This window comes from Camponotus floridanus, unplaced genomic scaffold, assembly GCF_003227725.1.
Source record: "Camponotus floridanus strain SB8 unplaced genomic scaffold, Cflo_v7.5 scaffold16, whole genome shotgun sequence".
Taxonomy (NCBI): domain Eukaryota; kingdom Metazoa; phylum Arthropoda; class Insecta; order Hymenoptera; family Formicidae; genus Camponotus; species Camponotus floridanus.
Window position 1 is genome coordinate 2,492,286 of NW_020229281.1, and position 14,467 is coordinate 2,506,752.

The 14,467-nt window shown below is 38.4% G+C and overlaps 3 protein-coding genes across 3 annotated transcripts in view; 1 reads left to right on the forward strand and 2 right to left on the reverse strand.

Moving 5' to 3' along the window:
* Nucleotides 1-14,467, forward strand: part of LOC105255391 (pro-corazonin-like) — a 74,601-nt gene that overhangs the window by 39,221 nt on the left and 20,913 nt on the right. The gene's annotated exons all lie outside the window — the stretch shown is intronic.
* LOC105255393 (cilia- and flagella-associated protein 58) lies at nucleotides 4,930-11,689 on the reverse strand. The gene is made up of 8 exons (XM_025407025.1): nucleotides 11,129-11,689; nucleotides 10,594-10,826; nucleotides 10,077-10,488; nucleotides 8,324-8,594; nucleotides 7,082-7,341; nucleotides 6,075-6,329; nucleotides 5,610-5,834; nucleotides 4,930-5,339 (listed from the first exon to the last, which is right to left on the reverse strand). Exons 1-8 carry the CDS (start codon nucleotides 11,528-11,530, stop codon nucleotides 5,064-5,066), a joined length of 2,334 nt encoding a protein of 777 aa, XP_025262810.1. The 5' UTR covers nucleotides 11,531-11,689; the 3' UTR covers nucleotides 4,930-5,063.
* On the reverse strand, nucleotides 12,302-14,148 carry LOC112637378. Its single transcript, XM_025406976.1, has 4 exons — nucleotides 14,119-14,148; nucleotides 13,310-13,396; nucleotides 12,845-12,973; nucleotides 12,302-12,721 (listed from the first exon to the last, which is right to left on the reverse strand). The coding sequence occupies exons 1-4, from the start codon at nucleotides 14,146-14,148 to the stop codon at nucleotides 12,485-12,487; spliced, it is 483 nt and encodes a 160-aa protein (XP_025262761.1). The 3' UTR covers nucleotides 12,302-12,484.

The window sequence follows — 14,467 nt, forward strand, 5'->3', positions numbered from 1 at the left end:
GGATATTTTATAGGACATATTTTCCGAGCGCGCGGTTATCGGTGAAATTACACGCTTCACTTTTTTATTAGACTAAATTAAATCTCAATGCGCGTGCGTATCGTATTTAATATCGTAATATTTGTTAAAGCCCACTTTAAACGATCTATAAATTGCGCAACGAAATTCGCAACAAAATTATATTTTTAATTTTACTATAAATAATACACATTTCAAGTAAAATATACATACATGTATAAAATATATATCAATGCACATAAAATTATACAGGTAGATTCTATCTTAAATTTTATCGCGAATCATAAATCTAAAAAGATGCAATGTCATTTGCATTCCTATTTAAATGATTTACAAATATAGTTAATAATTAAATTTTAAATAAATTATAATAATTTATAATATTTATTATTATACATTAATTTATATATATATATATATATATATATATATATATATTTATTACATCAATAAATCATATCTAAAAGTAATAAAGTAAATAAATCATATATAAAATATTTTTTACATTTTTTACAAGATTAATTAGAGTAATAAGCAACATTCATCATTTTTAAAAGAATATTGAAATTGCGCATATGTGTATACACATGTATAATAACTGACTTAATTACAGATATTAATAATTAATTTCATATAAATGATCTATATGAATAAATTCACTTCATTTAAATGGGAAACATATTATTTGATGTAAATAGTAATTGCTGTATTAATTGCGCCGTAGTACTTACAACGACGAAAAATTAATATATTAATCAGAGTTTGCAATTGAATCCCATGTGTATAATCGAAAATCGAGATTTACTTCGATAATAATCTTGCCGGTCAATTAAGTGATTAATTCGAAATTGATCAAAATCGAACTGTTGGCGAATATCAGTTGCATCGCCGCGAATCTAGCGAATCTCGAATAATCATAGCGGAACTGAAATCTCTATGGAATATCAATACATCTCAAAGGATTAATATGGATATAAAAAAATATAGATACAGACCAAATTTATATGAACCTTGAAAAATATGACGAGTTATCTTTTTTTTTATCTCTCTTTCTCTTTCTGTCTTTCGTTAAATAAGACCATATCCCTAAGTAATGTATAAACTTTTGCCATTGGTGAGACGAGCTCGAAAAGATAAAACGCCGCTCATGAATATGCATCGCGCACATTTCAGCCAGACGTCGGGGATCATACCGTATTAGAATGGTGCGACAATTTTCATCCGTGATGAAGAAGATTTCAAAGTGCAAAAATGTGGACATATTTATGATTTATAGTTGCGCTCTCTCAATCGCGGTATTAAAGGTTAAATTTTCAACCGAGGATAGAGCGTGAAATGTTAAGCCTGACTTTTTTTTTTTTTTCGAGATTCCTTTCTGCTTTTTTCCTTCTCTCGGTGCACATTTTTATTAAGATAATTTAATTTCCACCATAATAAAAACTCGTTAATTTCAATCGAGTTTATCGAAAAAAAAAAAAAGAAAGTGAAGAAGATATACTCTTATAATATTGAACAAGGGTAATCGAGTTAACAATGCAAATATGAATTATTAATGTTTTATTCATTATCGCGGCTCTTTATGACATATCTGTCGGGGAACCTCATTGGAGGTACTTTAATTGAAAATATGAAAAATTTTTTATAACGAGAAAATTTAAATTTATCGAAGAGGTTACAGGAGATCGGTTTAATTTTACAGCAGTCCCACTGTAAACCTAAACTCTCATTTATCGTTTACATATACCACTTTACGCTGCGCAATTCCGCCTTAAGGTACTTTAGGAGTCGGAATGCGGGGCACGCGAGCACTAAGCTTCTCTACGGGATCACCAACGTCCGTCTTTGTAGGTCGAATTTTCGAGTTCGTGAATTATTTTAATCCCTCCGGGAATATCCCTCGGGGATATTTCAATAGTTTGCGCTAAAGCGGTAACGTATATACCGCGTATCGACGCCTAGAATAAATGGCAGGAAATGAGATGGGAGCTTTGCGTAAAACTGGCCCGCTCCTAAGAAGTTGATGCCTTTAATTGAAGACGCCGTCGAGATCGAGTTTATCTTCCGACCTGTCGGCTTGCATAATTTACGGGCACGGCATAATCTGCAATTTGGATCGGAAAATTGTTCGCTTCTAGGAAATTGTTTGAGAAATGGCGAACTTTGACGTCTCTTTGACAGCGACGTCTTCTACCGTGCCGGCGACTTTCAACTTTACGGATTGAATTTTGAAAAGGTCTAAGTTTTCGGCGAGAAGAGCAAAGTCCCCGCAAGGTACAGCGACTTAATTAATTAGCGAAATAAAACGAACTTTCTTCATCAAGTATTATCCGCGTCTGGGCCGCGTGTACTAAATTAAAAGGTATCCTCTATTAGATAGCCACTTTACTTAGCGCTCTGAAAATGTAATCGAGCACTTTCCGAGTCTTAATCTTATTCTATTAAGCATTATTTAATTTATGTAATTATGAAATTTATAAGTTTCTTTTTAGAGAGTCGAGAAAAAAGAAATTACTGGAAAAATAAAAAATTGTTGGAATTAAAAGAGTTACAAGGGAAGGGAAGAGGAGGAGCGATTAATTCGCAAAAATATCCGCTGAAAATAGAGATCTTACTCGATTACAACCAACTTGGAATAGTAATGGATTAAGTCATTAGAGAGAGAAAGAAAAGGAGAGAGCGTTTTGTCGGGACCAAGCGAATTTTCGAGTCTACGATAACAACAAATTTCGCGGGCCGCGAAATTTCCGAATTCCGGTATTCGTCGGTAACGATCCCAAATTGCCAACTCGCACTGGTGATATTTGGCCGCGAACACGTTGTTTTCCCAAATTGCACTCTCGGACATGTGTACATCTGCGGAAATATCGGAATGGCCGAATGGCAATACCGAGAAAAATCCCTTTCGATAATTGTGGAATTTCAAGCCAAATGTCAGAGCGAGTTCGAATTCGATAAATGGTCGAATCGGAATTCCCGGGTATTTTATAATGAAATTTTACATTGACACATTGTGTGCGCATCTCTATGTATTCAGAATTATTGTATTCTTTCACCGATGATATATTATATAATAAAAAAGAGAGCACATGTCAAAAATGAGCGGATGATATTGGATATAATATTTAAAATCCGGATTATCCATATATCCGTCTATAAAGATTAAATAGAGAATTAAATAGAGAAATATAAATTGCGATAAAAAGCAATTATAATTTTATGCATTGCTCATATAATATATGCTTCTAACATATCAACATATTTTTGTATATGATTAACATGTGCGGTGTACAATTCATTTTTTCTGTTTTACTTGTAACACGCATAAAATTATACGTGAACATTCGCCCTGAATTTTCGTCGCGAATTATAGATCCGTCTAAAGCGGGATTTGGCGCGCGATTATGCCTCTTTATTTATTGAATGTGCAAATTATTTCCGGGCTAATATCGACTTATCTGAAGCTAATAAACGCACTCTTCCGGCTGTATGATCAGCCTATAAACATATTACCGATAACAGCGTCTATGCGGCGCGTAGAAATTCGTTGGTAACTCGAGTTAAAGCTCGCACGTATGCATATGTATGAGCCAATTAACGGTTGAACGAGTAATAACGTATTTCCCGATTCAGATGGTTGTATTATATTGTTTTACGCTCAAGTTTATGCGAGTTCCAAACTTGCTCGATAAACGATATTAATTTCTTAAACAGCCAAAATAATCATTTTCCAAAAAATGAGCAAATGAATTACCGCGAAATTTCTCTGCGAATTTTTGCTTCGTGCAATTCTTGGGAAGCAAATTTTTAAAAATCAATCGTATCTAGTTTCAGCGAATGATCGAACAAATGTCTCGCGTACTTCATATTCGATTTTCGCTCGAAAAGCTCTCCTTTATCTTTCATTTATCGTATCTTTAACGATCTTATTCGTATATTTTATTATTATTTTTTTTTAATACAAACACAAAGCGATTCGCGATTCGTGATTCTCGCATTTTGAATATCGTCGATGGGAGTAAAATGGCACGTTTGATCAGATGTATACCGTCAGCGATCAGGGGGTTTTACGAGTTTGGCAGAAGAGTTCCGCAGCTGGAACATTATTACCGGAACAAAGCTCTCGGGGTAATTCCCTCGGGTGTTCTTAAAAACACGCTCGTCTCGAAAAACTTCTCGCGGATCTCGATAACTCGCTAGTCTCTGCTCGCCAAGCGCTAACATCCACTAGAATTATATCGGCCTCGCGAATTCCGAGCACGTAAAACGGCCACATAGCTTGAATGAAAAAAAAAGGCACTGCGCCTTTTGAAAGAGCGTAAGCGTATCTTGAATTCGCGAAAAATTTTGCACCATAAATTATGCCAGGGATTTGCGCATTAGGCGTTTATGGGGATTCCCGGCGATGAGGAATTCGCTCGGAGAAGGTACCGACACGCTCGCAACATTCCTACTCGTTATTTGCGACAACGAATGGCTTCCTGCTATTATGTAGTCGGTAAATAAGTGCTCGATAGAAAGGGAGGAAGAGAGAAAGAAGCATGGAAAATTTCTCAGCAATTTCGCGCGATCGGATTCCGACAAACTAATTCCATTTTATTAATTTTTTTTCTTAATTTCCTTAACTTCTCGCTCCAAAATTGCTAAAATTGCCTGTGAATATTTTTTTACTTACAATTAACGAGAAACATAACGATATTATATTGTTTTCATCTCGGATATTATATGTTTTCTGTTTCTCCCTCCCTCTCTCTCTTTCCCTCCTTCTCTCTCGAATTGTATTTTAGTATCAACTGATTGATATCGACATTTATTGTATCAAATTGCGCGCTAAAAATATAAATATAATATTGATTTGAAAGATTGATAGAAAAATTATTAGATATAAAATTTATTTTTGTTTCTCAAGCGGGTATTGTTTCATACACGAGATGGATGTGATAATTTAATAACACACACACACCGTGAACACGAAAATGTAGAATTAAATAAAATTCTTTGTGATCGATAGAAACATTACCCGATTGATCTTTGTCGTCTCTTTCGCCTTATCTGCTCGCTGAGGAATCCAGAACGTAACAACTTCTCGGCGTGGGTGTTGTCATCCTGAAGCCGCCTCCGCAGAATTTCTTATTAGGTACTAGAACGCTCGGAAGAATGGGTTCGTAGGTGGATTTCGGACTCGTCTCCTTTATTTTCTGGAGTTTCCTCTTTTGCGCATAGTACTTTTTTTTTAACTCACACATCTCGTTACTCATTCTCTCCATATCGCCTTTGTATTCCCCTAGCTGCGCCTCATACACATTTAGTTCAGCGACAAGACACTGCGACAAGAGACAAGCGTTTGGAAGCTTGCGTCACAGAGTTCTTAAAAAATTTCGCTGTTTGCGAAATTGCATTTTGCGTTAGCAACGAGTACAATAGTAAAAATTCTATTAGCCTTTTATTAGCGCAACACGATATTGTAAATTGAAAGTATTAGATCTCTTTGACTCGAGCAATTGAATAGAAAGAATAATGATTACGACAGTGCAAACAATGTCTTCTTTGAAGAGACATTTCTTTTCATATATTATATAAATCCTGTTTCTTACTTTGAGCTTCTCTCCTCTTTTGCGTAAGGCGTTTTGAACTTTGTTCAGGTTCGCCGCTGCCTGCGGATCTGGTTGTTTCGATAAAACATCGCGAAGATTCATGTATAGCTTTTCGGTGTCCCTTAGCTTTCTCTCTTTATCAATCATGTCACTGGATATTTTTAAAATGCGTTTCTGCAGAATTTGCACCTTCTTGATCATCTCAAATGTCGTGGGATCTGTACCCTATTAAAAAAAAACGTAACTATATTTATTATGTAAACTAATTAAATATTTCAAAAATGAAAATTATTCATTTGAGAAAATCTAAAATCTGCAGCGAAAAATTTCTTGCGCATCTTCTAATAATAAATTATATATATATAATTAAATATAATTTAATTGATAACAATGACTTTAATATTTTTTGATATTGAAATAATCAAGAATTTCTGAAAATTTTAAGAGGAGAAAAGCATATCCTACCTGGAGTTTCCGCCACCTATGTATATTCAACGGAGTCTGAATTTCTTCTTCCAGTGCGGTGACTTTAAGCCTCTCTCTCGCTAGGTCACGATTCAGATGAAAGGCTTCCTGGCGCAAGTTGCTAATGTTTGCAATGTATTTGGTGAGCAGTGTTTTCTCGGTCCAGAGCCTTTTCACCTCGAACTTGAGCAATCTAATATCCTCCAATTGCTGATTGTAGTGTGTCTCGCCGCGTTGTAGCGTTGTATTTAGAATCTGCATTATATATAGAATGGAATAAAATGGAAATGCATTTTATTTCTATATAAACAGCATTTTTCATCTTTTAAAAGATATAAAAATGGATGTATTAAACAATGCAAATTTTATTTTTTTAATAAGAAGAATTAAGCTTGTTATTTTAATACCACTTATCGAGATAAATTCGACAATGGAAGTTTATTAAACAGTTTATTCAAATTTAAAAGAGCACAAATCTATTATCAATATAATCTATTATTAATTTTTTTTAAAGAGAAGGTTTTATCGGAAAAAATTTATTCCACACTTGACGGAAAAAATTTGTTCTACATTTTCCAATTCACACTCTTACACAAGGAATCATCTTTTTTTCAATCGTACTATGCTTGCCGACCCATGCTATACAAGTGTACGTGTACATCTCGAAAAAGAATCGGAATCCTCCATTCAAGAAGGTTGAAATGAATGGACTTTGCAGACTACCGTCTTGCAACGAAGAATAAAAGCTTTCTTTCCGGTGATGCGGCAAACAATTTACCGTTTGTTTAGCTCAATTCCCTTTCTCGCTCCCGGCATCCGCAGTCCGTGCTCGTGATATTTTTTTTATTCGCGTTTTACGCAAACATAAAATTTCGAAACTGCTCCGATACCGCACCAATTAATCAAATGTTGAATTTTAGCTTTGCTCGTTGAAATTACGTAAATCTCAAATCGGCGCACGCGAAAAATCTTGATTTTTAGAGAGATAGAGAGGATAAAAAGCGAACCTTTATCCTGCTGTATTGCAGAGTGAGCTCGTCGTTCCTGCGGACGAGTTGCGTGCCAAGTATATCGCGCTCGTTCATAACGTTATCGATGTCCTTCTTCCGGCGTCCGATGTCTATATCCGCCTGCTGTATGGCCTGCCTGAGGCGCTTCTCCTCCTGCTTGGACTCCTCGATTTCCCGTCGCAGACCGGATATCTCGACGCGAGAGGCTCGCAAATCGACCTTGAGATCCTCCTTCTCCTTCTCGATCCTTCCCAGGACTACAAGACAAACACTTTTCTGAAATCGCGCGCGATCCTCCCCCCCGTTTTTTTTCCTCTCCGACGATAAATCCCTCGTGACAGCCCCATCGCGAATTTTGCTCGGCTTCTCTCTCGAGTCGGGTCGCGTGTCGTTCACATTTTTTCGCGAGGTTGCGCGAAAATCCCGAATGGATTTGAACGTCGCGAAGAACGCGCAAATAAAAACAATAAAAATGAGAACGAATTGTAACAATTGCAACGTCACCATGCATAACGAAACGTGTCTCTCTTTCGGTATGTTCGTCACTAAACAAGGTTTGGACGTGACATGCATATCGGAATATCGTCTATCCGCGCGCGCGTTTTGCCATTGTGTTTCCCCTGCATAGTTCGTTATTTATTAATTTACGCAATTCAACATTTGGCAGACTGACAACCGAGTCGATAACTAAATTGTGATGAACGATGGGTTTAAGCATAAAATGTTTGGAAAATGTATATAAATCCGCGAATGAAAATAAAGCTATACTGACGTGAAAACGCAACGCATCTATATTTACTTTACGCACTGCGTTATTTATTTGTTTTCCATCTAACAAAGAATCTGGAAAATAAAATGTTATAATATACAAATAAAAATAAAATAACAGAAAATACATACATATGTATATAAGTACAAATTTTATTAATATGGCACGAAAAGATCGCGGTGTTGCAAGAATTTAAAAAAAAAAGTGTGACAAAAAATGAGTTTAATCAGTCTATAAATTTGACGTGCGCGAAAAATTAGGATGAAATTGAGAAATTACAAATGTATGAACAGATTGATATAAATATTGTAACGCAAGAAATAAATCGCGTTGTGGAAATGAAAAAAAATGTGAGAAAAAGCGAGTTTAACTGACGCGTGCAAAAAAATGGGATTGATAGTTGAAATTGGAAGCCAGCTGAGAGCGACAGCGGGTCTAACAGTCGGACGTTTGTCGGAAATACGGCTTACGGAATTCCTCCTTGATAAGGCTGGCCTCCTTCGTCGCAATGTCCTCCCGCAATTGCTCGATCTGCTGGCTCGTAATCTTCAGCTTGCTCTTCAAATCCCGTACCTCCTCTTGCGCCTCGACAAGACTCTTACTGTACAGATTCCGCTCCGCACGAACGGCCTCGAATAAGCTCTGTTGCTGACGGTACCTTGTCTCGGCCTCTGCCAGACGTTTCTTGTAATCGAAGATCTCCGCCTGTCTCAGCTTGGCCTCGCTTACGTGACCCTCCATCTGCCAACGCGTCGTAAATTAAATGCGTCATTCGCATCACTTTCTGGCTTGTACGAGTCGATCAGTTACAGACGAAAATGAGAGGGAAATACATTCATAAATTTTAAATTTACATCGATCGCTCGACGCAAAGCGTCGTTAAGCGCGAAAAGTTTTCTAAAAGGATATTATCGTGTAATTCAGCGAATAATAGAGTACAATTTGTTATCTTAATCTCCATTGCTCGAATAAATATTTATGGTCGATCATTGACGATCATTGATATTATTAGAACGCTCGTTAAAGGAAAATGATTGTAAAACAGTTTCCTACGTGCGTCTAATGGTCCGTTACAGAAAATTTACATTCCCCATCTCGAGGTCATTCTACATTATCTCGACACTACGTTCCCTCAAATAGAGAATTTTATTTCAGCCAGAGGACTGTTGGAAAAAGCTTTTTCCCAAGTTCTCAGAGTCGTGAAATTCTCTCTTGATAAGAGAATCAAATCTAATCTAGTAAATTACACGAGTATCTTCAGGATTTATGTTTGCGTCGCGACTACGTAATTCTTCTCTTCAACGAGCGAAAAAATTTCCGCACCGCGGTTTTACGAGAGAAATTAAATTTGATTTAAAAAAAAAATCAAAGTTTTCGGTTAAAGCGGAAAACTAGAACAGTGCAAAGAGAAAAGCACCGATATCGTTTTACGCTCGAAATAACGGATGGTTTTTAATGTTTATGTTCTTTGAAACGTTTACATGCTCTAGTAAACTAACGGAGACAAATAACAGTTAATTGTCCGCACTACTCATTGCCATTTTAATTGGTCGTTACTAAAAACATCGGAGGTTATTTACTTTGTATCTGGCAGTTTCTACGCAAAGAATAGACTTTGCATTGCTAATTTTCCATTCAATTACCATCTTAATTAGCTAATAGTCTTGAACAAATTACAATCTGTAATTAATAATTTGTTAAAAGTTGAGAGCAGACGCAGTCTTATGAGGAAAATGAAGAGGAATATTTGCGTCGCATTTTATAATATAACCAAGGTATGTAGCGAAGAAGGAAAAATATGACATATTACAGTAAAATATGTCATAAGAAATAAAAGGAAAAAGAGAGGGAAAAAAGGAAAAGGAAAATATTGAATATGGGTAAATGAAAAGAGGAGAGACTATAAATAGAAAAGTGTATAAAAGAAAAAAAATTGGCAAAAATCATACAAATGAGGTAGAAAATAAAATAAAAAGGACAAAGAAGAGACATATGTCGAGATATATATTTATCGCAATTATTTTATCGCAATAATTTAGGTAACGTAATAGTACTTGTGGGCGGAAAATAAGTGTAATCTCTTTCGTAATTTGCGGGATTTTCTCTCCTTCATCCGTGCTTTTGTTACACGATTTTCAGGATTAACGACGATCCCTGCCTCTTTTTTGGACGGATTCGCTTCTAGCAAAAATAAATCTTGTATACCCTTTATATTCCTCTCACCTGCTGCTTCAATCCCTGTATCGCCAGACTGTATTTATCCCGCTCCTTCTCCACCGTCTCCATCTGCTTCTTAACGTCGTCGATGCTCTGCGTCAGCGTATCTAGCTCGTGCTCGACCTTCGTCCTGGCGTGTCCGCACAGCACCAGCTCGTGATTCAACCGCTTGATTCGCTCCTGGGCGGTTTCCCTGCTACGGGCGATCATGTTCTTCTCCCGCAACAGCGTCTCGACGCGTTGCTTGTCATCCAGCTGCTCCTTGCGACAGATCTGCGCCTCGCGTTCCGTGTTCTGGACGTCGATCAGGGCCTGCTTCAGCTCGCGCTCCACCTTGGCACGCTCGGTCTCGGCCTTTAGCAGTCGCTTGTCCATTAAATCCTTCTCGTGCTTGTACTTGGCGGTGCTCTCTTTCGTTCTAAAGCATTCCTCGCACGTTGCAACGTCCGATCGCGTCAAGGGAGGATTTGTATCCTTCGGAGAATCGCTTACTAATGCTCTCGCGTTAATTACAGTCCGTTACCTGTTAAGCTCGTTCTTGACATCTCTCAATTGCTTGTCTTTATCGGCGACTTCCTTCTCCAGTTTATCCATTTCGACATTCGCGTTGTCGAGATCCGTTTGTAGATTCAGCCTCTTCAACATGAGCTTGCCAATCTCCTTCTGCATCTTCTCACCCGCCGTTCTCTGCTCCTTCGCCAGACTCTCTAGCCTCGCCACGTTGCTCACGCCGGCTTCGATAGACGCGTTCGCGATCTGCATAAATTCATTTCTTAACATCTCCCCGATAGCAACTATAATGTTAGAACGGATGGATGAAATATAAAGATTCATAAATCATTTTCAACGGACAATGAATATTCTTTTTTAATGAATCTTGTAATTAAATCGATTCTACGAATGATTCAATCTCTTGAATAATTTCAAAATTCGAGAGGAGACGAGGGATGTTAAAAAATGAAATTAATATACATTGTTAATAAATTTAATTAATAATTATATTTTAATTTAATTAAAATTATGTGTAATTTATACAGTCCTTCCCGCGAATGCTTCACCTCGAGCTCGCTCTTTTTCGCGGCGATCTCTTCTTCGAGCTGCCGCGTTTCCGCCTCCGCTCTCTCCCGAATCCTCTTCTCACGTGAGATCTCGTTCAACTGCATGCCAAGTGTCTCCTGCATCTCGTTCATGCGCTGATCGATCTCGCTGTTTCTTTTCTCGAGCTCCTCTGCATAAGCGGACATGTTCTTCTGGCGTTGCCTCATAGTCTCTATCTCGCTCACGAGTCTCTCCTTCTCCTTCAGCAGATTTTCTTTCTGCTTGCTAATGGTGGTGCTGCAATTTTCGCGAAACTCTCTCAACGAGACCAACCCATATATATTATTCGCGGTAACAACGGCAACCGAGTTTATTCCGAGCGTGAATTGCCGCAAGCTCGCGCTCGTTTCAAGACGCGACATATCTCTCCTTTTTCTCTTTCTCCTTTCTTTTTTTTTATCGTCGTTACGTCAAGTGTTCACGTGGCACTTAACGTAAATTAAACGCGATTGAAAAATTCCCATCTTCGAAATTACTCGATATCGTATTAATCGCTCCGCCATTCAATGGACATTTCACGAGTGCTCGGCTCGATCGATTTGTTAATTTACGTATCCCCGTAGTATTCCTGATTTAATAAAGGCCGCGAGAAAAAAATATCAATTCTTATTCCCTTCGTGTTTTCAAGTCGCAAATTGAGAGGATTTGAAGTCCCTTGCAAGGGAAAACAGTTGAAATATCGAATAACCGCTGGAGAAAATTTATTCTAACGAGTTGCGAAATTTACTGTCGCTTCCGAAGCCGGCGAACTCGCGGTCGATTGTTGATATCTCGGCGCTGCTTGTAAGCTGTACATAAAGCTCAGCTTAATGTAGAGGTCGATGTAAGCTTACAGCCGACGTTAAAGCTGACCAAGAATCAACGCGCTGCAACGTGCCGAGCGTTGAATATTCCGGACGTACACATCACGGCTTCTCTCGACCGCAAAACGGTTTCATCCAAGAGAGAAACTCCCTACCTCCGATAATTGAATTTCCGTTTTAATCTAACAGTGTAACGCGTCCGCGTTAGTGCTTCTGGGATTTTATTTGGCCGCCGTACATTTACGTGCACTTTTATATATTTTCCTCTTTCGTTTATATCAAGCGCATTCATCAATCCCACAGATCGAATTAATCGGACCATTTGGTGCGAGAAAAAAAGTAAATAAATAAAAGGAAGAGAGAAAGAGGAGAAAAGTCCATCTTTTTTATCGCGAAAGCACTCGGCAATTTCGGACGAAATCGGCGTTATTTTTCACATCCTGCGGTTTCGCATCCCAGGGATGCTACGATGCAAGCGAACTCATCCTTCCTCCCGTAGAGGAGTAGACTCACTCACTCCTTCTCGGCCGCCAGCTGCTTGTTCTTTTGCTCGATCTCCAAGCCCAGTTTCGCGATGTTGAGTCGCAAGTTTTCGATCACCTCCTGGGCGTTTTGCTCGCGCGCGTGCGCCGCATCGGCCAACTTGGTCGTGTTCACCACTTCCTGCTTTAATTCGGCTATCTCGTCCTCTTGCGTCTCCACCGTCTTCCTCAGCTCGTAAATCTTGTACGTGTTGTCCTCGAGCTCGTTCTGGAGAAGCGAGCGAGTTGCGGGTTTCCACGCAGGAGGTTTCGGCGAAAACAAAGAGACGGGGGGGAGAATAGAGGAAATTAGACTAGCGATTCTTTGGCGAAATTAGATGTTCGAATTTACCCTGAGCGAGAGGCACTGCTCCGACAGTTCCTTTTCGTTTCGGTGCGCTGTGTACAAGGACTCGTAGAGCCTCGCGTACTCGGCCTCGAAGGGTGCCAGCGCCTCATTAGTCTTCATCTCGTTCGTTATCTGCGCAGATAAGGCGTCCTTTAATTCTAGAAACGCTAATTGGCACGCTAATTACGAGGGAATTCGTAGTTTGCTCAATTATAATTATATTATATGCTCGCGCGGAGATTCAATTTCACGTCGCGAGTGATGGAGTCCTTCGAGCGACTCCGACGAAGCTTTTGTCGCGTTTAATTTCGCGGGGTGGGGACAAAAATCCGATCGGCAAACGCGAGATTCAGTCAACGTTTAAACAGCGGATTCAATCGTGCCGAGAGAAATTTCCTCGAGGATTTACGCTCGAGGCGAGAAAATTCCACCTAATACCGATTTTCGCGACAAAACAAAGACTCTTACCCTCGCATAATCTTTCTCCAGAGTACAAAACGTGCTGCTCGCCGAGCTCCTCTCCGAGGACGGCTGGCTGCTCTCGCTTCCCTCGTCCTGAAAGCAGCATCGTTTCGTTGCCGTGACGGGATATTTCGACGTGAGTGCTCTCGATCATCGCATCACCTATCCGCGCCACTCTGACGTAGACGTAGCTCGATATTAATTACAATCAAGAGCTCGATTCGAGCCGAGGTATAATAAATTATGCGCTCTAAGAGAGACGTTTAATGTAAATTTGACAGCCCTCGAGCAGTAGGGTTTCTCACGTCAGTTCGAGACGATCTCTGTCTGTTGGACGTTCCACTTTGCAGAAAGTCTCGAAACAAAACTATGGCAAGTTTTCCGCAATGCTTACCGCTCCAAGTCGCGCGGTTAGGTTACAATTATATGTTAATTAATTCTATTTTAATAACATCGTCGCACGGCTCCGAAGTCGATCGCTTCGCCTGCCTTGTCCTCTCCATTTTATCGAGGTTGCCGTATTAAAGACGCTTTAGAAATTATTATAACACATTATGCATATTATAAGATAACGCATTGTCTACAATCTAGAAAAATGAAAATCATTTCTTTTTTTATGGCAGCTAATTGACAAGCACAATCGATTGCTATAATCGATAATGTATATGCGATATTTTAAAGACATAAAAAAGATGAATATATATATCGTATGTAAAGAATTATTCGATAAATTTACTTAATAAGAAGATTAAATACCACTTAAATAAAATACATAATATATATGTATTAGGACACATATATAAGTATTTACTCACGTCCAAATCGGCGTTCATCTCCATGTCCATCATGATGAATGGATAAGATTAAAACTTGTCGATTATAATAATACGCAGGTAAATTTTATATTTTTTATTCGATAAATTATATATTTGTCTCGAAAAATATTGATTTATTAAATTTTCCAAATTTTCGCTTTAATTGATTGGAAGAGTGTTCGATTTTTTTTTAATTAGCCGATTATCCGCAATATTCTGAACGATTATATATATACACGTATCGATGATAACGTAACGGGTGAAGGAATGTTTCTAGATCTCTGCGAGTACCGTGATTTCAGATTGTGTTGACTAGTCGCTATGACAACTCTCGTCTTCACCACACTGA